Raw genomic sequence first — 27,348 nt, forward strand, 5'->3', positions numbered from 1 at the left:
ACAAATACTATTTGCAATAAAGATTGCCCGTGAAATTATAATTTGGTTTAAGAGTTAAGCTCATGGTTTTAACGGCTTTCACTAATTGTTTTCGTAAAATTTTTATAGACTTCTTGAGTTTTGCTTTCATTTGTTATACTTTTTGTAGCCCAACGACGTAGTGTCCCCAATCACAGATGCAATTAATTTTTTAGGAGGTATAGATGAACCTATACAATTCCTTCAGTTGTTATCTAATGTCTCTTATGACTTTTGAATATATTTGTTTTATAATATCGGTGAATTTTTGAACTTTGCCACTACTTTATCTTATTTCTCTCAACTTCGCGCGCAGCCTCAATAAAAACATGCAAAAACCAATTCCGTGTGAGTAATACATTTTTGTTGGAAACTGTTTTTTATATTCAACTGATGTTTTCCTTGTTTTGATACTACGTGTTTTCAAATAATTTTTCTTTCATTTTCTTTATTGAGCATAATTGCTTTTTTTATGAGTCCATTTCGTTTCCTTCTCGAATTATCAAATTGTTGGCAAATCTAATTCAAAGAAAGCATAATAGAAATTTTGAAGAGCGTTGACAAAACTGCGTTTTTGTATATATTAAGTGTTTTTGTTGAATATTTTATGCTTTTTTGGGCTGAGACCAAGTTATCTCGCAAAATTTTGTGGATTTTTTTGTTTTTTTTTCTATGTTTGTCTTTCCTTTTGTTGTTGTGACCCATATACTTGATAACGATAGGTCTCATTTGATTCCCCAGGACGTATAACTCCACCTAGATAAAGATTTTAGTTTATAGCTGTTTGTTTTAATGACTTTCAAATTAAATTTTTTAAAACAGTTTTTTTCAACTGTCTCTTTTTGCTTTCAATTTGGTCATCATGTAACTCAATCTCACTGATTATAAATCTCAATTCCGTTTGATGATTCATCCACTCTTATTGCGCTTTGTTTTACGTTGTGACTGATTGCGTCGACCATTTATATTCAAAAAAAATTCGAGATTTATATACTTCAATTTTCGGGTTTCTTTTTGTTGTCGAGTCTACGTTGCTCTTTTATAGGGAAGGCTCCTTGATGTAAGAATGAGAAAAAAGGATGATTTGCAGTTCTTGCGGTAACATCTTATAAGTATAGTGCCTAGATTAGACTGATGTCGTAAAATTGTTTGAAGTTTTGGCTTCTTTGTGTGTTTGTTTTGTATTTGTTATTTTGTGGGGTCGTGGCGTGGTCTCATTATTAATAGGCACAATGGGCCTACTGAGGTGTTGCAACTTAATTCATTTGCTTTTTGTTGAAATCTTAAATCTGTTATAGTTTTTGGAAATATTTGTTTCCAAAACAAATTTGGGTTTTTGAGATTTGTCATTTTTTAAAACAGTTTTTTGGTCAAATTGTAGTTAAGTCTTTGTAAACACAGGTCACAACCCCTTTTCAGTGAGCTATAAATTAACCCTTGTAACAGATTTAGCTTCAGACTTTCTTTCCTCGGCTTTTTCACTACTATTACTACGAGACTTCATAAAATGTTTGAGATTTTTACATATTTGTACATTTTCGAGGATTTTTGTTTTCTTTTTGGTTTATGACAATAATCGTAAGTCCCATTGGCCTAAAAATTTTGCGCAATTGAAGATGGCATTCTGGTATGTCTCAATTGCTTCCTATGGAGCTAAAGGAAAATTTCAGTGATTTCAGGTGATATCTAATGACATTAATAACTGTGAAGTTAATTGTTTCCAAAAATAGAAACGTATTTTTTAACTTTGCACCTCTTTGCAATTTTTTCACTTTTTGTCAACCTGTTAACCATTCGCATTGAGAACCGGTCCCATATTTTTTCTAATGAAGTATAGGTTAAACTGCTTTGTTTAGATTTTATCTGACGCGAGTTTGATTTTGTTTTTCTTTTATTGTAGACATCGAGTTGTGGTCGTTTATAATGTTTGTTTTTTGATTTTTTAATGGTCCTTTTTAGTAGTTCTATTATCAATTTACTAGTTCTATTATCAAAAACTGTTGTCGATCCTCTAGCGTGGCATTATTATTTTCAATTGGTTTTTTACTGAACGATATCTAAGTTTTTGATCTCTTCATCATTTGGTAGTCAATTAAGTTCAGAATGTGGATGAGCGGGGTCGGAACATTATTTGCGTATAAAGGAAACTTTCAGTGATTTCAGGTGATATCTGATGACATTAATAACTGTGAAGTTAATTGTTTCCAAAAATGGAAACGTATTTTTTAACTTTTCACCTCTTTGCAATTTTTTCACTTTTTTGTCAACCTGTTAACCATTCGCATTGAGAACCGGTCCCATTTTTTTCTAATGAAGTATAGGTTAAACTGCTTTGTTTAGATTTTATCTGACGCGAGTTTGATTTTGTTTTTCTTTTATTGTAGACATCGAGTTGTGATCGTTTATAATGTTTGTTTTTTGATTTTTTAATGGTCCTTTTTAGTAGTTCTATTATCAAAAATTGTTGTCGATCCTCTAGCGTGGCATTATTATATTCAATTGGTTTTTTACTGAACGATATCTAAGTTTTTGATCTCTTCATCATTTGGTAGTTAATTAAGTTCAGAATGTGGATGAGCGGGGTCGGAACATTATGTGCGTACGAACATTACCGAGCCACCTTGTTTACACTTTAGATCTTAATGGTTATATAAACTCAGAAAATCATTTGGAACCCCTCAGGAAATTTAGTGCTCCCTTCGCAGACCTATTTGAAGCTCCTATCGGGCTGAAGCAGGCTACAATGGAAGCGATCGCCATGATTCTTTCAAGAGCATTTTGTTGGACACAAGTTGTTTAATAGCCGCCCTCATCTCAGCTGGCTATGATTGCGTCGATTTTTTGACCGCGTCAATCAAAAATTTGCTTTTGGTTTACCTTAGTGCAAGGCTTCTTCGAAATTTTTTGAGAATTAATTTTGACTTCTCTAGCTATTATCAATTTTCCGTCATTTTGCACAAAATGTTTCAAATAGTAGCTGCCAGGCAAAGCGGTCTAAAATGAACAAAGTCAGTATTGAAAAAAAGTGATCAAAGAATTGAAAAAAGTGTTGATAACAATCCCTGTATCGTTCTTTTAAGATTATCTACAAAGTCCATTCAAGAATATTTTTGTAACACAATCATTTTCTTTTCATTTTTTCTGTTTTTTTTTCAATCGCAATCGGAGTTATAAGAGTCAAAAGCGGCTTTTTCCAGGCAATCTGCGGGTAAAATTATTTTTCGATAGCCGCAAAGCGATAGCTCGGGCTATTATTGCCTCATCTTTGTTTTTTTTTGTCGCCAAGATTTTTTCAACCATATGACGTTACAAGAACTTCAAATTTGCTTTGTTTTTTTTTCATGCAATTCTGACTGAATTGCTTGCGTGACGTCATTTTGCACCCTTTGTGGAGCGAGTTTTATTGCTTGATTAAGTTTTTGGTCACATATAAGTTTCCTCACATGTGACTTTCAAAAATGATTTCCTCGATCTGAAATTGAATTTTCTTTACTTTAATTCAAAGATATAAGGTCAAGTGAGTTGGCGTATCACTCTAAGTGGTGGTTATTTGAAAGCGACTTCTAGAAGCAGCAATAAGTTATAGGGCTTCTTAATTGAAATATAACCTGTCAGCTTTTAATAGAAAAAAAAAATTGCCTGTTTGTTTTTGTATTTGAGGCTGATGTTCTACACAGCTATTGCGGCTTTTTTCTGGCTCTCTGCCTGCTCTGTCACGATTTGTTTAAAAAATATAAATTGCAACTTCCCACGCTTTTGCCAATTTCCCGCCAAATCTCGGACAAGTGGGTTTTCGACTAATGTTTTTAAGAAAATGATCGGGCGACCAATTTTTTTTGTCCTGAAAAATGTTTTCTTATATACACTCGTATAGCAAAACAAAAATGAGGGTCATCATATTGGTATAAAATTTATAGTCAAAAATATCAAATTTGTTGGAAATTCGTCCCCCATTTTTTTTTAATTTTATCCTGAATATCACACTGATCAAGACTGTCGTGGCTTACCAATTTAATTTCAATCTTTAAAGAAATTTTCGGGTTTTGCCACTCTAAAAATATCTATAAAATTATTTTCACAAAGTACTTTTGAGAGTTTTTCGGGCACCGTCTACGTAATTTTAATATTGAATGTGCTCACTGTTCACAAATTGTTTTGTTGTTTCTGCCATGAAAAAAGTGAGAAAAACTTACATTTTCTGTCGTTTGCATCAAGAATTGTTGTTCTTTTCATTTGTTTTGCTGAGAGCAAGTTGTACCCATTCTACTTATCCTGTTTTCGTATCTTCCAAATTTATCATGCTGTACGAAAAATCGTTATCACTCTTTCGAGTTGAAAAATTATTAGGTTTTTTGTCTTTGTTGGGGTACTGTTTTACTTTTTGAGACGAAATATCAAATTCAACCTACCTTTGATTATTGTTCAAATCATTTTTCAACTTTGCTTATCACCGTCTCCGATGTGAAATTTACAAAAAGTTGCTTGAATTTTTTCTAGCCGATCCATGTGAGGGGGTTGAACCCGCCATGTTGGTTTTTGATTCTTTTCCAAGTCATTAAATCGATAGTCTGCTGAATGGATTCAGCTTTTGAATAGTCGGCTCTTTTCTGTTATTGCCCCCCCAGCCTTATATAGCCAGTCTATTTGCACCCCCCAAATATGTTCTTTTTGGTCCTTAGAGATCCTTTATTTTATTCATAATAAATTGCCGGTACCGGTAGACGAATGGATGAATGTTTGTTTCCGGTTGTCAAAAAAATTAGTACCATGGAGCTATTCCTGCAAAAGAAAGGCGAAAAAATATTAAAACACGATTATTCTTTGTCTGCTTACATTATAAGCAAAATTTGATTACCGTATACGTCTTAATTTCAAAACTTGGCTGCACAATTGAATTGAAAATGCCGTTTGTATATAATTTTATATGTTAGTGTATGAAATGAAACCAATATGCTATAACATGTATAAGTGGGGGGTGCAAACGGACGTGGGGGGGCAATAACAGAAAAGAGCCGAATAGTCTATATCGAACCTGTTTCAATACCTTGGGGTTTTATCCATGGTATTTTCAGTACTATCATGTCAGTTTTTGAGAACTCCCATCTACATCAAAGTGTTTTGAAATGTGTGATCCAACTGTATCCAGCTGCAGCTATGATGGGGAAGAACCAGATTTTTTTTCTATCGTTGTAGTAATTTGGCTGCTAATCACTTGCTTCAATTTTAAAAGACCAGTGCTTACTTTAAATGGAGGACGGACATGATTTCATGACCCTAATAGAGCGCAGCTGTAAGTGAAGGCAGACTATTGGTAAGCACATTGTTCGAATTATTTTATGCTGACGTGTCTATCTGAAACATCGTTAGGCTTGTTTTGCAAAGTGTGAAAATATTGGCGTTTCCCAGCCTCTGATCGTTTAACTTTACTAACTGATCAAGTTACAAAAAAGGCTCTCTGTCGGGGAATCGAACCGAGGATTTGTTTAAAAAATATAAATTGCAACTTCCCACGCTTTTGCCAATTTCCCGCCAAATCTCGGACAAGTGGGTTTTCGACTAATGTTTTTAAAAAAATGATCGGGCGACCAATTTTTTTTTCCTGAAAAATGTTTTATATACACTCGTATAGCAAAACAAAAATGAGGGTCATCATATTGGTATAAAATTTATAGTCAAAAATATCAAATTTGTTGGAAATTCGTCCCCCATTTTTTTTAATTTTATCCTGAATATCACACTGATCAAGACTGTCGTGGCTTACCAATTTAATTTCAATCTTTAAAGAAATTTTCGGGTTTTGCCACTCTAAAAATATCTATAAAATTATTTTCACAAAGTACTTTTGAGAGTTTTTCGGGCACCGTCTACGTAATTTTAATATTGAATGTGCTCACTGTTCACAAATTGTTTTGTTGTTTCTGCCATGAAAAAAGTGAGAAAAACTTACATTTTCTGTCGTTTGCATCAAGAATTGTTGTTCTTTTCATTTGTTTTGCTGAGAGCAAGTTGTACCCATTCTACTTATCCTGTTTTCGTATCTTCCAAATTTATCATGCTGTACGAAAATTCGTTATCACTCTTTCGAGTTGAAAAATTATTAGGTTTTTTTGTCTTTGTTGGGGTACTGTTTTACTTTTTGAGACGAAATATCAAATTCAACCTACCTTTGATTATTGTTCAAATCATTGTTCAGCTTTGCTTATCACTGTCTCCGATGTGAAATTTACAAAAAGTTGCTTGAATTTTTTCTAGCCGATCCATGTGATGGGGTTGAACCCGCCATGTTGGTTTTTGATTCTTTTCCAAGTCATTAAATCGATAGTCTGCTGAATGGATTCAGCTTTTGAATAGTCTGCTCTTTTCTGTTATTGCCCCCCCAGCCTTATATAGCCAGTCTATTTGCACCCCCCAAATATGTTCTTTTTGGTCCTTAGAGATCCTTTATTTTATTCATAATAAATTGCCGGTACCGGTAGACGAATGGATGAATTTTTGTTTCCGGTTGTCAAAAAAATTAGTACCATAGAGCTATTCCTGCAAAAGAAAGGCGAAAAAAAATTAAAAACACGATTATTCTTTGTCTGCTTACATTATAAGCAAAATTTGATTACCGTATACGTCTTAATTTCAAAACTTGGCTGCACAATTGAATTGAAAATGCCGTTTGTATAAAATTGTATATGTTAGTGTATGAAATGAAACCAATATGCTATAACATGTATAGGTGGGGGGTGCAAACGGACGTGGGGGGGCAATAACAGAAAAGAGCCGAATAGTCTATATCGAACCTGTTTCAATACCTTGGTTTTATCCATGGTATTTTCAGTACTATCATGTCAGTTTTTGAGAACTCCCATCTACATCAAAGTGTTTTGAAATGTGTGATCCAACTGTATCCAGCTGCAGCTATGATGGGGAAGAACCAGATTTTTTTCTATCGTTGTAGTAATTTGGCTGCTAATCACTTGCTTCAATTTTAAAAGACCTGTGCTTACTTTAAATGGAGGACGGACATGATTTCATGACCCTAATAGAGCGCAGCTGTAAGTGAAGGAAGACTATTGGTGAGCACAATGTTCGAATTATTTTATGCTGACGTGTCTATCTGAAACATCGTTAGGCTTGTTTGGCAAAGTGTGAAAATATTGGCGTTTCCCAGCCTCTGATCGTTTAACTTTACTAACTGATCAAGTTACAAAAAAGACTCTCTGTCGGGGAATCGAACCCCGGTCTCCAGAGTGACAGTCTGGGATACTCACCACTATACTAACAGAGACATGTTATACCTTGTGGTAGAGTGTTACATAAATGCTGTTATAAATTGAGCACCAAGTGCAGTACGCTAGCATTGTTGCATAGGCTAGTATTGTAGCACTGGAAGACAAGAATTTAATCATATCAACTATGGAAGAACCAACCTTATTTTAGTGAAGTTAAAGCCACCCATCCCGGCTGGGATCTTTTCCGTTTGTACCCCCCCCCAGTACGTTATGCTCCCCCCAGTTACAGAGCACGTGCAATTACATAGTAAATCATTATGTAAAAATATTGCACGTGCGTCTGGGGGTTGCAAATAATATGCACCCACTAAGCTGGGGGGGGCACAAACGGAAAAGATCCCCCGGCTGATGCAGGAGATAATTGAGCCGCCCCCCGTCTGCCGTTTGAGAGCAGTCTGTATGTTGTTAGCCGTTTATTTTAGAAAGTTACATTTTAGAAGGTTCTTTTACGTGTTCTGTCATATTGCAGGTGTGCTAACGGTGGTTTTGTCGCAATCAAGGGAGGAGGTGGCTGTATGTTACAGGAAAAAATTATAGCTGCTGCGGCCGAAAAATTGATTCTCGTCATCAGATCTGACAAAGTTGCATCTTATCTCGGTTAGTAATCTTTCGGAAAAGCTCATAAAGTCTCGGAAGTCCAAAATCAAATTTGTATTAGATTTTGATTATTGGACACAAAATAGTTAGGCTATTGGAATGTAAAATTAAAATGAGTAGTAACTCTGTGAGGACGTGATAGCTAGTGTTTTGGTTGATCTGTTAAATTGAAGTCAAAAGATTAGAGAAGATGAGAGGGATCTTTTCAACAACTGCCCCCCCCCCCCTTTGGTACCTAGTAGAGAATCGCCTCCCCTTCCCACCGACCCGCCAGTCGGAAATTCTTTTCGCTTTGTATTCCGGTTCGGCTAGTTGACATACCATGACGTATTTTATTTTATTCAATTTAACATAGTATGTGCATGCGTGGAAAGTTATTAGTCGTCTCTGATTGGTTAATAAATGGCTCGCTTAAATTCTTTTCAATAATAGCCACCCCTTTTGCATATTTGGGGGGCAATTGTTGAAAAGATCCGATGAGAGTAAGTTTTCTTTGGTTGATGCATTTTTGTGAGAGAGAATGGGCGTGAAACAATTTTTTTTCTCAAGCAAGTAGATTTTATATTCCACGTCCGGCATTTTCAATGTAGTTTTTTTAGTGTTTACTTTAATTTTAACAATCCAAATGGGTGTAAGCACTGATATTAACAAGTAGCGTACATCTCAAAGTGATTTCGATCATTTTGAAGATATATTAGAAATGTTGATGCCATTTTGAGCAATTTCTTGAATAATTTTGTCTTATTTTTTGATTTTCTAAAAGTAGCTTAGTTTTGTAATTTATAGTTATTAATAAGAGATGGTATTATTAATAGCCGCCTCAGCTTCTCAGCCGGTTATTATAGTGCTCCTAATTTTTTGCAATTCAAAGAATTTGAATTGTTTTGGGGCGCTGTCTTTTTGTTTTTAAGATCTGGTCACACATTTTCATGATTTTTGAAGTCAAATTGGAGTAGTGATTTTTGTCACGCCGAAACAGGAAGTAGAGCGAAAAAGCGAGTGGTTTTGCGGTGTGAAATTTTTTGCTTTAATTTTAAAGTAGTGAGAAAACGGTATTTGAAAAAAACTTAACTTTCTCGCTAGTGGTTTTTTGTTTTTATGTGGCAATTTCACTTTGATGTTTACTGTTTTTTCGATTTTTTTGGATCGGATTTTTTTTCTAAATGGTTATTCCAATCCATTCAGAGTTCATTCTGGGCCTGGTTTTTTGTTTGAACCGAATTTCCATTTCTCGCCAGTGGTTTTTTGTTCACATGTGGCATTTTGAAATCGATTTTTTTAAAATTGTTTTTGATGATTTTTTTTAGAAATCGTTTTCCCAATTCTAAAATCGTTTTCACTTTAAAATTGTTGGTAAAAAAAATCATTTTAAAGTTTTTTCTCTTCTTTCAATCCAAATACTGTTTATGTGAACCAACGGCGGCTGTTTTCCGTCAATATGCCGGGTATGTTTCAAGGTGAAATGGTCATTTCGAGAATTCTTGATCCCATGTCCCTCCAACCTACCTAACTTAACCCTCCCCCAACTAGCCCCCCACCCCACAAACACACAACCTACCTACCCACGTTTCTCACCAAAAATTGATATTTTGCACTGTGTATTCTGTTTAATAGCCGCCGTCAGCCTCTCAAACGGCTATTTTTTAGGCGCTCTCCTTTTTTACTATTCAAAGAATTCAAATTGTATTGGGGCGCTCTGTGTGTTTTTAAGATGAGCCCATTTTAAGTGAAATAGGCTGCAATTCATTAGAGCTCCCGCTAGTCGTTCGAGAGCAATTCTTCCGACGTTTAGTCGGTTGTGTTTTTTTGAGACGAAATATCAAAAAATTCCCTCCAGTGAGTATCAGAGATCGCTTGGCGTCTATGAGAACATATTAGTCTCAAGTCATTTTTGAGATTGAAATAATTTTACATTCATTATTTTTTGCGTTGTGAGAAGCGTAATACTAAGTTTTCAGCTTTTGTCTAAAATGTCATTTTGTTTGTTTTCATTACAAATAAGCTAGATCTAAGCTAGAATAAACGAATCTACCTGCTTTTGATTATTGTTCAGATCATTGTTCAACTCTGCTTATCGACATAAATTTAGTTGTTATGACCATTTTATTAGCTATATGTTTTGGCTACAAACACGCAAACATGATCTACAAACATGATCTACAAACATGATCTACAAACATGATCTACAAACAAACACGCAAAATGATCTAGTTATTGCAATTTTTTCACTTATTGAATTTTTTTGATCCCTAGGTGTCAAGTAACCTCCTCTAGGGATTAATAATAGGTCACTGCATAGTTTCTTTTAAAAATGGAATGGTTTTCAACTTTATAACGTCACAAATTTTAACATTTTTCCGATAAAATCTGCAATTTTTTTTTGTTTTTCCAAAATTTTTGTCAGTTTTTGATATTTGTCCAGCTTCAAGGGCAAGAAAACTTATTCCACGGTCAGATTAAAAGTCACTGCTTAATTGCTAGTGTCAGTAGAATTGTTTTCGACAATTTAACATTTCCGATTTTAGAAATTGTTTATTAAAATTTTTAAATTCGCAAATTTTTTTGAAAACATTTGTCTTTTATTCATTTCTTGCCTCAATAGCCAGGTAACTTCCTCCATGGTTTGATATTGTGTTTTTACATAGTTGCTAGGGTCAATGGATTGGTTTTCATTATTTTAGTAGAACGAATTTCTATTTTTTCAAATTTGAAATATCTGAAAATTTTCGCCTATCGATCTTTGAGCCAATGATTTCTTTAAGGCTTGAAATATGGTTGCTAGATAGCCTCTAGAGACAGAGAATTGATTCTGAGGATATTAATATCACGATTTTCAGCATCATTTCATTAGAATTTGCAATTGATTTCATTTTTTATAGTTCTTTCATTTCTGAGTTAATCGATCTTCAAGGGCCAATGAATTTATTTCATGTGTTGCAGGTATAATCCTGGCTCGATTTCAGAGACAAAATTTGGTTTCGAACATATTTTTGAATTAGTTTTTTTACATGGTTCAAATTTTGCCTTCGGGTTAAAAGCATCAAGAGTTCAATGAGTATATTTTTGTTTAATTTGTTTGATTGTTTTAAGTTTCTCAACTATTTGAGATGATTTTGTTTGTGTTTTGGCTGGCATTGTTCAATAGATCTGCTGTTCTGATAGAGGACTTTTATGTTTTTCTTTCAATTTTTTCGATTGTATCTCAGGACTTGTCCCGCTATGTTTTTTTAATTCGCTTTACCTTTTGATCACGTTTTACGTAAGTCACGATTTTCACGTTTGACTTCTGACCTACTTCACTCACTGTTTCAACTGAATGAATTATTAAGTCTTTCATACCATGAATTAGGCAATATAATGATTACTGTCAAAGTCAATAGAGCAAAATCAAAAGAGACGGGATAAACCGATAAACTCCGGTCCTTAAGTCCTTGAGAATTTGGTTATCAAAGTTCATTAAAGTGTTTGCTAGCTGATATCGGTATTAAGCTTATTAGCTTTCAGTTTAGAAGATGAATTAAGTATAGTTTTAGAGTCTAACTAAAACTGCACGCCAAATTTGAACACTTTTGACTTTGAAAAAAAAAGAAAAAAATTCAGTCAATTTGTCTCGTTCTTTTTCTGTTTCAATCCCGTTGTGAATCGAGCGCGTCAACGGTGGCTATTTTCCGGCAATCTACCGGCTATGTTTTTCATTTCTTTTCATATTTCTGAGGTTGGGTTATTATTGCACGACTCTTTGAGTCGTTTCCGGTTACGTTTTTATAGCTCATTATTTGAATTCTGACTCTTTCTATTGGAGCTTTCACCTCCGTTTTTGATTGTTGACTCCTGTTTTCTCTTGCACGCACTCCCTCCTCTCCCACCTTGCAACTCCCACACCCCCCCCCCCCACCTAACCCTCACTCCAATACCCCTTATTGAAGTAAAAAAATGTCTGCTTTTTTCGCAACACTTTACATTTTTAGACTAACGATTTTTGTCTCCTTTTTTTGGTATCTTAATTTTGGTAAAGTTACGCTAAAGATTTCAATTCACGACGCTTCGAGTCGTTTCCGTTATTTTACCGGCTATGGTGTTATGCAATTTTTTTGCCTGACCGTTTTCGCTTTTTCTAGAAAACTATTTGACTTCTCATGTAATTTTTCACGCCTTTCTTCATTTTTAAGTGATTCCAATTGCTCTCACTCCGAAATAAAGTTTGTTGTTCAAACAAAACCAATTGTTAGAGACAAGGATATGATGGCCTAGTGGTTAATACCTCCGTCGAGGTGATGAAATGGGACTCATGAGGTCGGGTATGGAATCCTACCGTCGTTTGATGTTTTTGCACCCATAATAAAAATTAATCAAGGATACAGCGCCTGAATTATATATTGCATCGCCTGTCATTCGAGAGCAATTTTTAATTGCTCTCAAACGAAGTTTGTAGCAGTTATATTAGTCTTTTTTATTGCAATTTTTCCGCTTAACCGGTTTTTTGTCTGACCCATTTGACCTTTCGTCCTCAAAAACAATATAAACAGGTAGCGGGCATTAAGTGCTCTTAGAGCCTTTGAGCCCACTAGTGTCCAAGTAAGCGATTCTCAGAAACTGTTTTTGAGACTTATACTTATTGTGTAAAAGGCGGTTCTTAGAGGTTGACCCCATCCCACACCCACATGGCTAGCTACTGCCGAAGGTATCCGCCTGCCGGTCGTTTGAGCAATTCGCCCGATTTTAGTCGGTTATGTTTGCGATGTTAGTTGGTTTGTTTATTTAATGACTTATATTGTAATTATCTATGCGTAATGATACGGGGAGAAAATGGGTGGCTTGATTGGTCCCTAAATAATTAAATGAATAGTTTTTAATTGCTCTCAAACAATGTTTATAGCAGTTTTTTTTAGTCCTGTTGGTTTTTTAATGCGATTTTTCGCTTGACCAATTTTGCGTCTGACCCATTTGACTTTTCGTCCTTGGGATCAACAGGTAGCGCCCAGCGGGCCTTAAGTTTGATCAGAGGCCCTTAGACGCTTATAGTAGCTCTTCAAAAGCTTATTGTGATGAAGCTAGCGGGAAGGTCGTAGTTTATGGTTAAAAGGTGGTCTTTCGGAGTTTGCGAGCCCAAAGTGTTGCAATTTTTCGTGTTTTTTTCGTCATTTTTTGAATGTTTCGTTGAACCAGTCCAAAATTAAAGTTAATCAAGGTCTTTTGCAAGAATAAGTACTCTTATTGACCATTTTGAGAGGTATGTATTATGGAAATTTGATTAAAAACGCAAATTTATACTAATTTTTAAATTTTTTCTAGTTTTTAAAATTTTTTGTTTTTTGTATTTTTCAATCCGAGGTGTCAAGGAACCTCCTCTAAGGTTTAATATTGGGAATTTTGGGTTTAATATTCAACTTTTTAATATAACAAATTTTAGCAATTTTTTTGATAAAACTTGCAATTTTAAGATTTCTCCGGCCTCAAGAGCCAACATACCTCCTCTAGAATTAGATAATAGGTTACTGCGTAGTTCTAGATGTAATGAAATCTTTTTCAGGTTTTTAATATCACGAATTGGAGCATTTTTTTAAAAAGATATTTGCAATTCCAAGTTTTTTTGAAATTGTTTGTCATTTTTAGGTTTCTCCAGCCTCAAGAGCCAAGCAACCTCCTCTAGATTTTGTTAATAAGTTCTCGCATAAAAGTTTTTAGATGCAATGGAATGGTTCTCAAGATTTTAATATTACGAATTTAACATTTTTAAAAAAATATTGGCAATTTTTTTTCGAATATTTCCACTCAGAGGACCTACTCAGAGGTTTGACAATAGGCTGCCGCATAGTTTCTAGAGTTAATGGAGTGGTTGTCAGTATTTAAATGACTCAAGTTTTTACAATTTTTTGATAAAATTTAAATTTTATGCACATTTTAAAATTTATTATGTTCCAAGTTTATGGATCTTTGTGCCAGTGCAATTATTTAAGGCGTGGAGTAGGGAAACTGGATAGTCTATTGAGACAACGAAATGGTTTTGAAGATATTAATATCACGAATTTTAGCAAGATTTAGTGAAATTTTACGAATTTTTTTAAGGGCTTTCAGACGGGTTAGATGACAGAACCCTGAGACAAAAAATGGTTTTGAACGTTTTTCTCACTGCGAAATGTGAAGACTTCTATTTTGAATTTTGCAGTTTCAGTTTTTTATATGATTTAATTACTAACAAGGCTAGAAAACTAGAAGTTGCAGAGTCGAATCTCACCATGGAAAATATTCTCAGCTCTCTCTCTCTCTCTCTCTCTCTCTGTTGATTGGGGTTCCTTTCCTTCTCTTTCTCCATCACGTTTTGTCTCTTGCACACTATATCTCTCTTTTTCTTCTCTCTCTCTCTCTCTCTCTCTCTCTCTCTCTCTCTCTCTCTTTTGTTGATGTCGCATTGCAGCTGCTGTTATGTGGCGTGATGTCACCATCTATTGCCCTCACCTCACGCCCCTTCAAGAAATCTGAAGCTAGCCTCACTAAACCGTGGCTTGCTACTGACAAAGCCAACCACTCGCCGGTCGTTTGAGAGCAATTCGCCCGACGTTAGTCGGTTATGTTTTTCTTGTTTCTCTGAAACAATTTTGTTCATTTTGCCCTCTGTTGTTGCTGTTCTTTTGTGCCGTAAGCTGTGTGGGATCACGGAATTTGCAGAAACAGTTCTTAAGGGGTTTTGGTAAACAATTGTTGAAGCGTCTTGCACCTTGAGATTTGATTCAAGAGAGTAAGTCCCGGAATTTGGATTTTTGTCGTTTTTTCCCTTTTCCTTTATTCCTCGGCGGCAATCTTGTATTAATAATTTTTAGTAATTTGTCCATCATTTTGCCAATAATCGCTTGAAGAAAATGACATACTGTAGTAAGCTGAAAATTACTTTTTAGTGAATTTTGCAGATTTGTGCAAATCTTTTTGGAACTTTTTTCATCACTTTTGTGTTTATTGTGCTCTAGTGGCAAGGATGTATTGATTTGGCATCTCTTTGGTGCATTTTGGCAACCTAATATTGCTTTTGAAGACATGAGTCAAGCGATCCGACTTCATTTATGATTGTTACCGGTTTTGATTAGGAGGATTGGGTTTCAATACATCAAGACCAAAATTATCAACAATTTAATTACCAATTTTTTTACACTAAATTTGTAAATATTTTTTGGCTATTTGGCTGTGAATTGTCAGTGAGTCTGATGGTCAAGTCCCTTATTTTCAGGTTTTCCATCAAATTCTTTCGAGTGTATTTCCAGTCTTGTCCTGCTTTTTTCTCTTTACATGCTACCATTTTCTTTTTTGTTTTCTGCTACGTACATCACTCGGTGTTCAACTCAATGGAATTTAGAGTTTACTGAACAAATTTACTTCTAACTGGCATTAGTATTTTTGTCCTCCATTGTAGAGGCTCAATTCAACATATAAATCGAATCTAATAAAAATGGACCAAGTTGCAACTTTTTTTAGTTGTCAATTTTGGCAACAAGTTGCTGAGCTCGCTTCACACACCACTCTCGCTTCTTCTTCATTACACCCTAATGTTAGATTTAGCAGGACTAACTCTGGATACATAAATGTTTGATACAGGAATTGTTTGAACAGATAAAATGCATCTGTTCTCTTTGCTATTTTTCGAGTCCTAAATATATTTTTCGATCTTTTTATATAGCTGCGAAGCGGTAAGCTGAGTGGAGCTATATTGCGGTGCTCTTTATTTACAATCGAAGAGTTGAATTGTATTGGTGCTCTGTTTTTTTTGTAAGATGTTTTCACACTTATTTCCATGCATTGCTTTTAAAACCAGATAAACAGGTAAAGCTCAGCGGGCATCAAGTTTCATTAGAGGCCCGTTGCCACGTTTAGTGGTCCTTCGAGTGCTTAGAGTGGTAAATTTATGATAAGGCCGTAGTTCAACGTTAAAAGGTCATTTTTAGTCCAAAATTTTGAATTTTTTTCGCGTTTTTTGTCATTTTTCGAGGTTCTTTTCGGACCATTCTGAAATTGAGGTTTATATAAAGCGGATAAAGGTCTTTTGCAAGACATAATTTTTCAAATGGCCATTTTTCAAACTCTATGTTTTGGTAATACAATCATAAACACGCAATTTTATACTAATTTTTATCATTTTTTTAAAACTTTTTTGACAGTTTTTCACTCATTTTCTTGCAATGCAAACTTTTTGACATATTCTGACTTTATCAATCTCTATGGGCCAATAAAACTTTTCCTTCCCTTGAACTTGGTTTACTGGATTTTTTCTAAAGACACTGAAAGGTTCTGAAGATATAATTATTACGAATTTTAGCAATACTTTCGTAAAATTCGTGAATTTTTCAAATTTTTGTCATTTTTTGAGTTTATTGATCTTCAATGGCCAATTAATTTTTTAAAAATTTTTCGGATGGGCTACTTGACAGATTCGAGAAGCAAACGACAAAAATGGTTTCGAACGTATTAATTTTACAAAATTAAGAACCTTTGAAAATATTTTGCAATTTTGTTTTTTAACATTTATGTGTTTCCAACATATTTTTTCTGTATTTAGTGGCCAATTAACCCCTTTTAAGGCTTTGCGTGGATTAATAGGCATTTATTGTAGATGAAATTTGACGTTCAAGGTAAAAGCTTCAAGAGTTATAGCATTGATTATATTTTTGTTTAGTTGTTTGGTTGTTTTAGTATCTCCAATTTTGGGACTGTTTGTCTTTTTGGCTGCCAGCGTTAATTGATTCGCTGGTCAGATGCAGTACTTCTTCAATATGCAGTTTTTCTTTCAATTCTTTAGATTTTATTTCAAAGGAAATGTCATGCTATGTTTTTTTATGTCGTTGTCTGACGCTCTTCGTTGTTTTACATTTGTTCACACAGCAAAGCTGAAAAAGTCAATTTTCCTGAATGACTTCTTCCTCTCACTAACGGCATTTGCGCGCGTGACATCAATTCTCACTCTCTTTAATCAACGTTTTTAGCTCATTTGCGTGATTAGATCTTGATCATACGTGACTTACCTCACTCAATGAAATGACTTTTGCACTTTAAAACTTAACTTTTATTTGAATAAAATAAAATAACTTTTTCAACGATAACTTTTTCAACTTATATCTGTATCTGTTTCTATCTCTATTATACAGCACGCAAGTCTATTATTTCGCAGCTATTCCGGCAATCTGCCGTCTATATTTTTTAATAATGTTTATCTACTTCTCATGCATCACAGTTGGAAGACACGTGACTTGATTGCGGAAATATATTTATTTAAGATCAACCTGCCTCATAAGTTTGTTTTATTAATTTTTTCAGCTTGTCCTCTCTGAAATGAGAGTTAAGAACAAGAGCAAATTAATAAGAGCATTGTAAATGACAGTGATTAATTACCAAATATAATTTTTTTCCAGGGATCGATAAAAAAAGTATACTGCTATTGAATTCTGTTTAGGAAAATAGTAGTAGTTACAGTTTCAATGCTAATATCTTCAAACCATATTTAAGTGCGCAAAATCTTGGTGATTTTTGGTTTTGGCCAAAGAGCATTTTAGTCAAGTTGCAATATTTCCTCTGGATGAAGGTAAATTATTTGTTGCGACCTTTGGCGCAGCAAATGAATTTCAAAAATGTATAGAAGTAGAAAAAAGTATACCGTTTTCAAAAATTCAGAGAATCGACGAGGCATTTTTTAGACATAACTGATCTTGCAATCAGGAATTTTTCGGAAAAGGAATTACTTTAAAAAAGAAGGTAGCGCAAATAAGTTTCATTTTTCGACAAGAAAAGTGACTCAGTAAATTTGCAAAAATCGATAGAGATGGCGTCTTATCCTAAAAATTTTCTGAAATATGTATTACTAGAAGCTAAAAGACCCCTCGCTTATCTTGAACACGACACATATTTAGCTCAAAATGCTATTTGCATGATCCATTTTTATGCTAAAAACAATTAAGGAAATACTGGCTAATATTTTTTTAATAGAATCGTTTCAAGCTATTTATCAACCAACCTTTAGATTTCTTTAACAATTATCAATAATGCCATAATAAGTGTTCTCTCTCTGTCTGCTCTCTCTCTCTCTCTCTCTCTCCTCTCTACTTAAACTAGCAAAATAGATAAAAATGATTTAAAATATCTCAGTGTTCTGAAAGAGCGGCAATAAGACCAATGTTCGAAAAAAATTGTGCGTTTGACACGCTGTTAATGATTTCTAATGACACTTTTGACCACTTCTTTTTTCAAATGGTAAATATATTGATCAGCCTGAATTGACTGAACAAAAATTAGCTCAACACAAATTGTGATGAAAAATAAGAGATTGGACAAAATACATATCTCTAACCGAACTGAGCCGTTAAGTAATTTTCTGAGCTTTACAGTTTTCAGTATGTTCAATAAGTGTAGATTTGCAAATAAATATAGAGAGGAATTTGGAACAGGAGCGTGTAGGTTCAGGAGGTCATTGGGGTAGAAGTTCAAGTGAATTGTTTCGAACTGCAATTAATTGTTTAATAGCCGCCCTCATCTTCTCAGCCGGCTATTATAGCGCTCCTATTTTTTTTACAATTCAAAGAATTTGAATTGTATTGGGGCGCTGTCTTTTTTTAAAGATCTGCTCACACATTTTCATGATTTTTGATGTCAAATTGGAGTAGTGATTTTGGTCACGCCGAAACAGGAAGTGGAGCGAAAAAGCGAGTGGTTTTGCGGCGTGAATTTTTTTCGCTCTAAATTTAAAGTAGTGAGAAAACGCTGTTTGAACAAAAATTCGCTTTCTCGCTAGTGGCTTTTTGTTCACATGCGGCAATTTCACTTTGATGTTTACTGTTTTTTCGATTTTTAGGATCGGATTTTTTTCTAAATAATTTTCCCAATCCATTCATAGTCCGTTTTAGGTCTAATTGTCTGTTTAGCGACATTTTGCGTGAAATCTTTTTGACTTCTCTAGGCTAGTTTCACTCTTCTGTCATTCTGCTCAAAGTCCTTTTAAAGAGCAGCTGCTCAGCAAAGCAATTCAAAATGAAGAGAGTCAGTATTAAAAAATCAAGTCAGAAATAGAAACGGGATGAACCCATAAAGCCCAAATTAAGATGCCCGCTATTTGAACGTCGTTCCTATAAATCTTAGTTACCATCTCTAATGCTTATTGGTATTGATAGTAGCCTCTCTCTAAGAAACAGAAGTATGTTCAACTACGAAATGCCATCAAAATAAATCGGACTTAAAAATGTTTTTGTACAAACATCTTTTTTTTTCAATATCTTCTATTCTTTCAATCCCAATGATGCTTATTGGAATCAACGGCGGCTTTTTTCCGGCAATCTGCCGGGTATGTTTTGTTAGTGTGCGGAATCGTGTCTTAATTTAATTTCAAAGCTTGTCTTTTTAGTGAAAGAAATTTAGGATCTTTTTCGTATATTTAGAGACCGAAATTTTAAATAAGTTTATGAATATTATGTCTTGTACAAATTTCATTTTTTTAGGTGAAACTTGGAACAAAGGAGTGCCTTTAGAAGTGCTTCCAATGGCGCATTCCTTAGTATCTAGGAAAATTACGTCATCATTAGGGGGCGAATGTGTGCTGCGAATGGCAAGTGCTAAAATGGGACCTATCGTCACAGACAACGGAAACTTCATCCTTGATTGGAAATTTCCGCTATTATGTAAGAGCAATAGCAATGCGTCATCAGATTTAACAAACGGAAGGACCGGATCGACAGAATTTAGCGAGAGGTCATGTGGTGACTGGAAGGATATTGACACATTCCTGCACTCGATTCCAGGTTTAATTGAAACTGGTCTGTTTGTCAATATGGCCTCTGCTGTTGTCAGCGCAGACGACGACGGTAGTTGTGAAGTTATTCACGCCTGAAGAAAAGTCAGACAACTCTATCTTTATTGCTTGACTTGATTAGATCCTACTGACCTCTGATAAATAAGCCAATTTATAAGCCAATTTTATAAAGTTTCATACTCTACAACTGCTGTAACTACGAAATCAGATTTAAGCAGCATTTTCTCGGACAATAGTATGGGAGCTGAAAAGCAGCTGTATTTTCAAATAGTTATAATGGTATACAAAGTTTTATTGAATGCTCCCAACACTTATTGAGCTCTAAAAGCAACCACAGTACGGGGGAGGGGGATGCTTAGTTGATTTGGTGGTCGGTGGGGTGCGGTGAGTTTAGGGAAACGGAAGAAATCTTGGAAAATAATATGGCATTTAATGGATCTACTGAGTCCAAAAATTTTAATCATTGTTGTATTTGGACATTGACTGAAACTAGAATAACCTCGCTCACTTGTTCACGATATTAAATTTTGAATTGTGTATTTGTACTGATGAAAATTGTTTGATTTACATATTGTTACTTTTTGAACCAAAAGTAGATTTTCGTTTTCTTTCTCCTTTTGAAGCTAGATATTTTTTAAATAAGGAATAAAGCATTGTCAGATTTCCGAGTGAATAAAAAGGAAGTTTGACTTGATGATTAGCTAGCTATATTTTAATTAGTGAGTTGTAGTTTTTATATGTTAATAATTTTTCGTGATTATGGTCTCAGAGGTTGCTCGTGTTTTTAATTGCTCTCAAATTTATTATATTGCTACAAACTTAGTGCCGGTCTTTTTTATGCAATTTTTGGCTTGACCGATTTTGCGTCTGACCCATTTGACTTTTCGTCCTCAAAAACGGGATAAACAGGTAGCCTCCAGCGGGCATTAAGTGCTCTTAGAGCCTTTCAGCTCTAGTCTCCAAGTATGCGATTCACAGAAACTGCTTTGGAAACTTCTACTGATTGCGTGAAGGGCGGTTCTTAGAGGTTGGCACTCACCCCCTCCCCCACCCCCCCCCCCCCCACACACACACATACACACATCAGCCCCTTCTCACTTCATCCCCCTTCCAATCCCCACCCCTGCACATCATTCAGGCCTTAAGGGCCACGTGCAGCCAAAAATCCCGCTACCACCGAGTTCATAGCAATTATTGTAAGCGTGTTGAAATTTTGTTCAAATTTTTGCCTGACCGTTTTTGCGCTTTTCTTATAGGACTTGCTTTGACTTCTCAAACGACTTTTTCACGCTTTCGCTCTTCGTTTTTGAGTGATCTCATTGTTTTCACTCTGAAGTTTAGCTTGTTGCTAAAATAAAAACGATTGTAGCATAGCAACAAACAGGGACCTATAGCCTTGTGGGCGGTGCTTCTGGCGAGAGATCGGGAGTTCCACGTTTCGAATCCCGGCCAGGTCAACTATTTTGCCACCCGCCTGTTGTTCGAGAGCAATTCGTCCAACATTAGTCGGTTTATGTTTTATTTACTGTCGTTGGTTATGCTGACTTTTGTAGTGAACTGAATAGGATTCAGAGCAATATAAAGTGCAACTATAACGGGAGACAGAACGTTGCGACATTCTTCTTTGTTAAGTTGGACGATATAAAATTTCCATTAAAAATAATTTGCATCAAAAGAAAATTCAAATCTAAAAAATTAAAAAATATACAGCTTGGGGGATCCAGAAAGCGCCGCTATGCATTGAAGTAAATCGGAATTGTCCCAATGTTAGCGTTTAGTTAATAATTTTTGACTTTTGGCATAGAAGAAAATTGTTTTCCCCGAAAATGTTGGAAGATCCTTTTTAGAAACTTATAATTTTTTAGTTTTTTTTATAATTTTTTTTGAAATTTATAATTATTTTTTCTGACTGTAATCATGGATAGGAACTGACAGAGTTTATGTACAGAAAAATTGACTCAGGATTTCCATAAACGGTTAACCGGGAAATTGTCACCGCAATTTTTTAATATTGCTCTCGAACAAAGTTAAGCATTTTTTGGGATTTTGAGGATTGTAAGGTTGCACAGTACAGGTTACTGATAGCCGAGCGGTTAGTGCTTCAATCTTGCATACAACAGAGCGCTGTTTCGAACGTTTCCCTTTTCGGAAATTTTGTACCCATAAAAATATTATAGGCTACACCTCTTAATTAATTTGCCCCGCCTGTTGTTCGAGAGCAATTTGTCAACGTTAGTCAGTTTGTTTGATTTTATGGGGATGTGTGTCATAAGCATTATGTTAGCTTAATTAAAAAAGAAACAGGCCAAAAGTATGTGAAAAAATATTTTATAATTGCAAAAAAGCAAACCCTCTGTAAATTACTGGGTCAAATTTTCCTGATTGGTTTGATCAACTGAATTGATTTTATCTAAAGATGTATTGTATAGATTCGTCGGATTTCAAAATAAATAGTCCGCATGTGTTGAAAAGATATTTCTCAGTGTTATTGAAAAATTGGAAACATTTGTTTTCCCTGCGTCCATTGGTAACTAAATTCTCATTACTTCAATGAAATTGTTCTTAGTTTTCAAAAAAAATTCTATTGTTATATTAAACAACAAATTTTTAATTGGGTTCAATTGAAGTTTACAGCAATTTTTGTTAGTCCCGTTGGTCGTTAATGGGATTTTTTGTACTACCGACTTTTTGTCTGATAGATCTCTTTGTGTGGCCCTTTGACTTTTCGTCCTCAAGAATGGGGTGAACAGTTAAACTCCGGAGGGCATTACGTCGCTGGGCAGTTCAATTCATCCCCAAACCCGTCAGTCCCCCTAATCAGCCGTATCGTATTGACTTTTAGCCAGAACATTTTTCAGACATTCTTTCGATCGTTTGAGTGATTTAGGTTGACTTTCCATCTTAGGTTGAAACCGGATAAGCGGGTATATCCCTTTGTCGTTAATTCGCCCAGCAGCTCTCTTAGAGCTTCAATAAGCTCTAAGTGTGCGTTCAGCGAAGCTCCTGAAGAATACTTGAGGAGGCAGATTTTCATGGGTTACAGGGCGATCTTAGACTGCCCCTCCCGCGTTTATCGTCATCTACCTCTTAGGGTAAGCCGGCTAAGATCTAAGATATGCGGTATTATGTAATATTGTTTTTTGAGAGCTAAATGCATGGCGACATTTTCCAACAATGAGGTAGCGATTATTACTGGAGCCAGTTCAGGTATCGGTGCTGGAACTGCTGAAAAATTGGTAGAGTTGGGCGTGGCCAAATTGTGTCTGACTGGAAGAAGCTTGGCCGCCTTGAAAGAAACGCAAAAGGCGTGTTTGGCGAAGTCGAAATGGGGTATGAAGGAACCAGATGTTATTATTGTCACAGGTACAACAATATTCCACCTTACTGCTACGTTGTATTCTTGAGGTAAATCCACACTATGTGATCGGATCTTGTTTGTTCTTTGGGCAATGGTGTTGATGGCAGCGAAGCGGTAGCGTAGCTGCTTTTATCAATCTCCTCGTCTTTTACGAACCAAAGGGGAAAACATTGGTTCTCGAGCATTTCTTCACGACTTTGTGGGAGATATCTGTTTTCTTTTCTCCTCAAGGGTGCAGCTTTTCGATTAACTTATGAGCGTGCGCTAAGTTGTTAGAGAGAATGTTGAACTGCAATTTTGAAAAAAACACCCTCCCAATTCAAAACAGGGAAAAGCCCAAAGCAAAATGCCCCTAAAGTGAAAACCACCACAAGTAAATGTGCACTTGGCTGTTAATGAACTGCTCAATGCTAGACAAAATACATGCGATATATATATATATATATAATATATATATATATATATATATATATATATATATATATATTGCTTTGCTGATTTTTTAAGTTGAAGTTCAGTGCAATACTTTTCATGAACATCTTGAAGTTGTTTGATGATCAAATGCTTTTTCCTTTTTTTTTTTTAATTTCTCCACGCCCTTCAGGTTGCTTGTTATTTTCAAATTTTTGCAATCGTTATATCTCTGAGAAAAAAAAACTAGAGGAACCTCTTAAATAGTTCTGGAGAGGCAACTATGTTAGCTATGACAACTATTTTTATGTTAACATACCACACTCATTGACGGTATTCAGGGTGCACAACAAACTAACTACTGCACATCGGTGATGGTACCGTGTGATTTGTTTTTGTCAGGGTGGCGAAACGAAGGCGCAAAGGCCTAACTCGGGGACCGCATGTCACCCACCATGGCGTAGATGCAGAAAGGTAACCGCACCACAAGCCAGTTGTGGATAGGCTGTCACACTGCTAATATATCTATTTGTATCATTATACAAATACAACCAAGGAACCAGTTAAAAACGGCAAATTGGTTTACATATCCCGCCAAATTACCCGGGAATTGCAGCTCTGCGCGACCGCTACTACAACATCAGCAGCAAAGCTCTTATTGGCGATACGATTTCGTTTTTATTGGTTCATCAAATTTGAACAATTCGAGAGCCAGAAAATTTTGTGTAATCATGTCATTGTATTGTTGGGTAGAGAACAGACAAAGTTTAGATCTTAGACTTTAAGTTACTAAATACTAGAAACATAACTGAATGGAGGAAGCAATACAGGTTTCTATAGGTACGTAGATTAAAACATGATTAATATTTGGGGTGGGAAAACTCATTAGAAATACAAAAAGGAATTATAAAGTTTCAAAAAAGAAGTTTTCACTTTTTTGTCCTCGGAAACAGTAAAATCAAATTTTGAACAATGATACCATCAAAGATTTATTAAAAACATTTTCTGAACTTGTCTTCAGACACCAGCAACTTTTTCCGGGATAAAAAAGAAAGAATTTCTTTTGAAATTTGTGTCAAGTTTTATATTTGTTTTTAGTTTTCTGACCCCAAGCGTTTTCTCACCCCAAGCGTTTTCTCATTAGTTTTCTCACCCCAGATCTGCGCGACCGCTACAACAACAACAACAGCAAAGCTCTTATTGGCGACACAATTGCGTTTTTATTGGTTCATCAAATTTCTTTCTAAGTTTGAACAATTCGAGTGCCAGAAAATTTTTGGTAGTCATGTCATTGTAATTATTGGGTAGAGAATCATAGTAATCATTTTTTCTTATCTATATACCATTGAAATCCTTTGTGCTTTCATTCAGCTATGTTTCTAGTAAGTTACTTTGCTGAATTTATTATTAGCCGCCGTCAGCCTCTCAACGGATATTATTTACAACGGTCACGATTTTCACGCTCGACTTCTGACTTATTTCACTCACGGTTTAAGCTGAATGAATTTTAAATTCTTTCACGTATTGATTTACGTAATGTTGTGAATACGGGCAATGTCAAAAGTGCAAATTCAAAAAAAAGGATAAACCGATAAAGCCCGGTCTTTAAGTCATAAGTGCATTAGGTTATCATAGTTCATTAAAGCGATCGCTAGGTAGCGTTAGTATTATGCTTAATAGTCTTCAATTTAGAAGCTGAATTAAGTGTAATTTTGGAATCGAACCGAATATGCAGAATTTACACACCAAACAAGAAGACTTGACACAATTTCTATCTATATTTTTTGCTTCAATACCAATGTGCTGGTCAACGGCGGCTATTTTCCCGCAATTTCCCGCCGTTTTTTGTAAATTGTTTTCTTGCTCCATGTGTGATGTCTTTCTCAGAAGTTTTAACTGCAAACAAAACAAAATGTTTGAAGTCAACTGTAATTTAAGGTAAGGAATCAGACTTCAGGGCTATAGAAAGGCAGTTCGTGTGCAATTTGTGAAAGGACAGTCACACTACTATTAATTATCCTTCTACTAACTACAATCAAGTTGTTAGATTGTTGACCATTCAAAAATGGCAAATGAGAGTCAAAGTCCCGCAGACATTATTAGTGAATAGCAGATATGTATAGCTGCTACATTAGGAAGCTCGTTCGCGTATCTACTATTCGCGTAGCAAGTTCCAACCGTACTCTTGCCAACCGTGCTCAAGATATTTGAAAAGGGATAATCAGACAGTTGACGCCAAGTTAAGGAATTGACTTGCACTGCGTGATAATGAACTCTACCAAATAAGGTGATTTTTTTTCCTCAAAACCTTTTCACGATCAACTTGTGAATGTGAGTGACATAAGTGATCTGCTCATTTGGCTAGCGCTTTTTAGTAGTGGTCTTTAATTAGCGCCAATACCACTATTTTCAGCGGCTTAATGACTACTCGTCTACTGTAACGAACAATTGTTCCCCTGCTAGTCGTTTGAGAGCAGTTCGACCAACCTTGGCCCTGAATATTTAGTAACATTGTACCAGAAAAACACGAGAATTAATATTTTATATTGCTGTAAATCATAGAATAGATTTATTCTGACAGATTCCGAGATAAAAACTTTAAGTACTCGATTTTAGCGTCAATCAGACTTCTTGCTCTTAAACAGTCGTTTTTTATCACGCTCGACTTCTTGAGTTTTGCGTGAGTTGAATTGCTCTCTCATTTAAAATTTTTGAGCAGCTGTGCTCAAGTGGTGACTTTACTAAAACTCATTTTTTCGTTCTGTGTCTTATTAGTTGGCTATAGAAGCTCTTAATGCATCGCTTATATTTGAAGCCCCTTAGTAAACTCATTGCCCCGGTACTACCCCCTCCACCGGATGACGAAGGCTACAATATAATCGCCCTTGTCAATCTTTCGAGAGAAATTCGTCCGACGTAAGTTGGTTCTCTTTAAAGATGTTGTTTTAATGGAAAATTTAAGGTGACATTACGGATGAAGTGGTCTGCAAGTCTGTGGTCGATAAAACATTGGATTCTTTTGGTCAAATTGACATTTTGATCAATAATGCCGGAATTATCAAAACGGGACTTTTCGAATCGTCATCTATATGTAATTACGATGATTTAATGAATGTCAATGTGAGATCAGTTGTCCTATTGACCCAATTATGCATTCCTCATCTGAAGAAAACTAAAGGGAGGGTCATTAATGTGTCCTCTGTGAATGGAATTAGATCTTTTCCCAACGTCGGATACTACTGCATGACTAAGGCTGCCGTTGACATGTATACTAAATGCTTGGCTCTGGAACTAGCTCCAGATGGTGTACGAGTAAACGCTGTTAACCCGGGTTTCATAATTACCAACATTCATAAACGTGACGGAATGAACGATGAGCAGTATGCTGCTTTCATGGAGCGGTCAAAGAACATACATCCTTTGGGAAGAGTTGGCGTTGTTGAAGAAGCTGCAAACGCCATTGCGTTTTTGGCAAGTGATCAATCCAGTTTTATGACCGGAAATTTGATGCTAGTTGATGGCGGACGAAATTTAATATGCCCACGATAAATAACTTCATTCAATTTTAAAATTTTGCACTATATCATCTGTAATCATATACTATCTTTACCGAAAAGTGCATCATCAAAAAACAGCTATAATTAGACAAAATCAAATAGATTAATTTCAGATCGACGTAGAACTCAAGATATCAATTTTTTCTTGAGCGATCAGGTTGATGTCAATTATTTGGGTCCTGTTGACATTTTTGATGTGTTCTGAAAATTGCCTTCTACTGGTTGTTTATCGCAAAAGTTCATTCGTTTGTGCAACAATTGTTCTTGTTGTCCTCCTTTGCCTCTTACTCAGTGTGCTATTTTCTTTCTCTTGTTCTGTCGCAAAATTGCATGTCGTTTCGTTTTGATTTC

At 35.4% G+C, this 27,348-nt stretch overlaps 2 protein-coding genes and 1 non-coding gene across 3 annotated transcripts in view; 2 read left to right on the forward strand and 1 right to left on the reverse strand.

Moving 5' to 3' along the window:
• The window catches only part of LOC142336000 (ribose-5-phosphate isomerase-like), a 41,464-nt gene extending 21,547 nt beyond the window's left edge, over nt 1–19,917 (forward strand). Inside the window, exons 3-4 of the mRNA XM_075384440.1 lie at nt 7,768–7,895; nt 19,361–19,917. Of these exons, the coding sequence (XP_075240555.1) occupies nt 7,768–7,895; nt 19,361–19,749 (517 nt within the window). The 3' untranslated portion in view covers nt 19,750–19,917. The remainder of the gene's footprint in view (nt 1–7,767; nt 7,896–19,360) is intronic.
• Trnad-guc (transfer RNA aspartic acid (anticodon GUC)) lies at nt 7,223–7,294 on the reverse strand. Its single transcript has one exon. It is a non-coding gene; the product is annotated as a tRNA-Asp (tRNA).
• Nucleotides 19,918–22,813: 2,896 nt separating the features above from the next.
• LOC142335999 (3-oxoacyl-[acyl-carrier-protein] reductase FabG-like) lies at nt 22,814–27,146 on the forward strand. The gene is made up of 2 exons (XM_075384439.1): nt 22,814–23,034; nt 26,403–27,146. Exons 1-2 carry the CDS (start codon nt 22,827–22,829, stop codon nt 26,987–26,989), a joined length of 795 nt encoding a protein of 264 aa, XP_075240554.1. The 5' UTR covers nt 22,814–22,826; the 3' UTR covers nt 26,990–27,146.
• The last annotated feature ends 202 nt before the right edge of the window (nt 27,147–27,348 follow it).

The sequence above is a fragment of the Convolutriloba macropyga genome, chromosome 3 (genome assembly GCF_964194025.1).
Source record: "Convolutriloba macropyga chromosome 3, txConMacr16.3, whole genome shotgun sequence".
Lineage (NCBI taxonomy): Eukaryota > Metazoa > Xenacoelomorpha > Acoela > Convolutidae > Convolutriloba > Convolutriloba macropyga.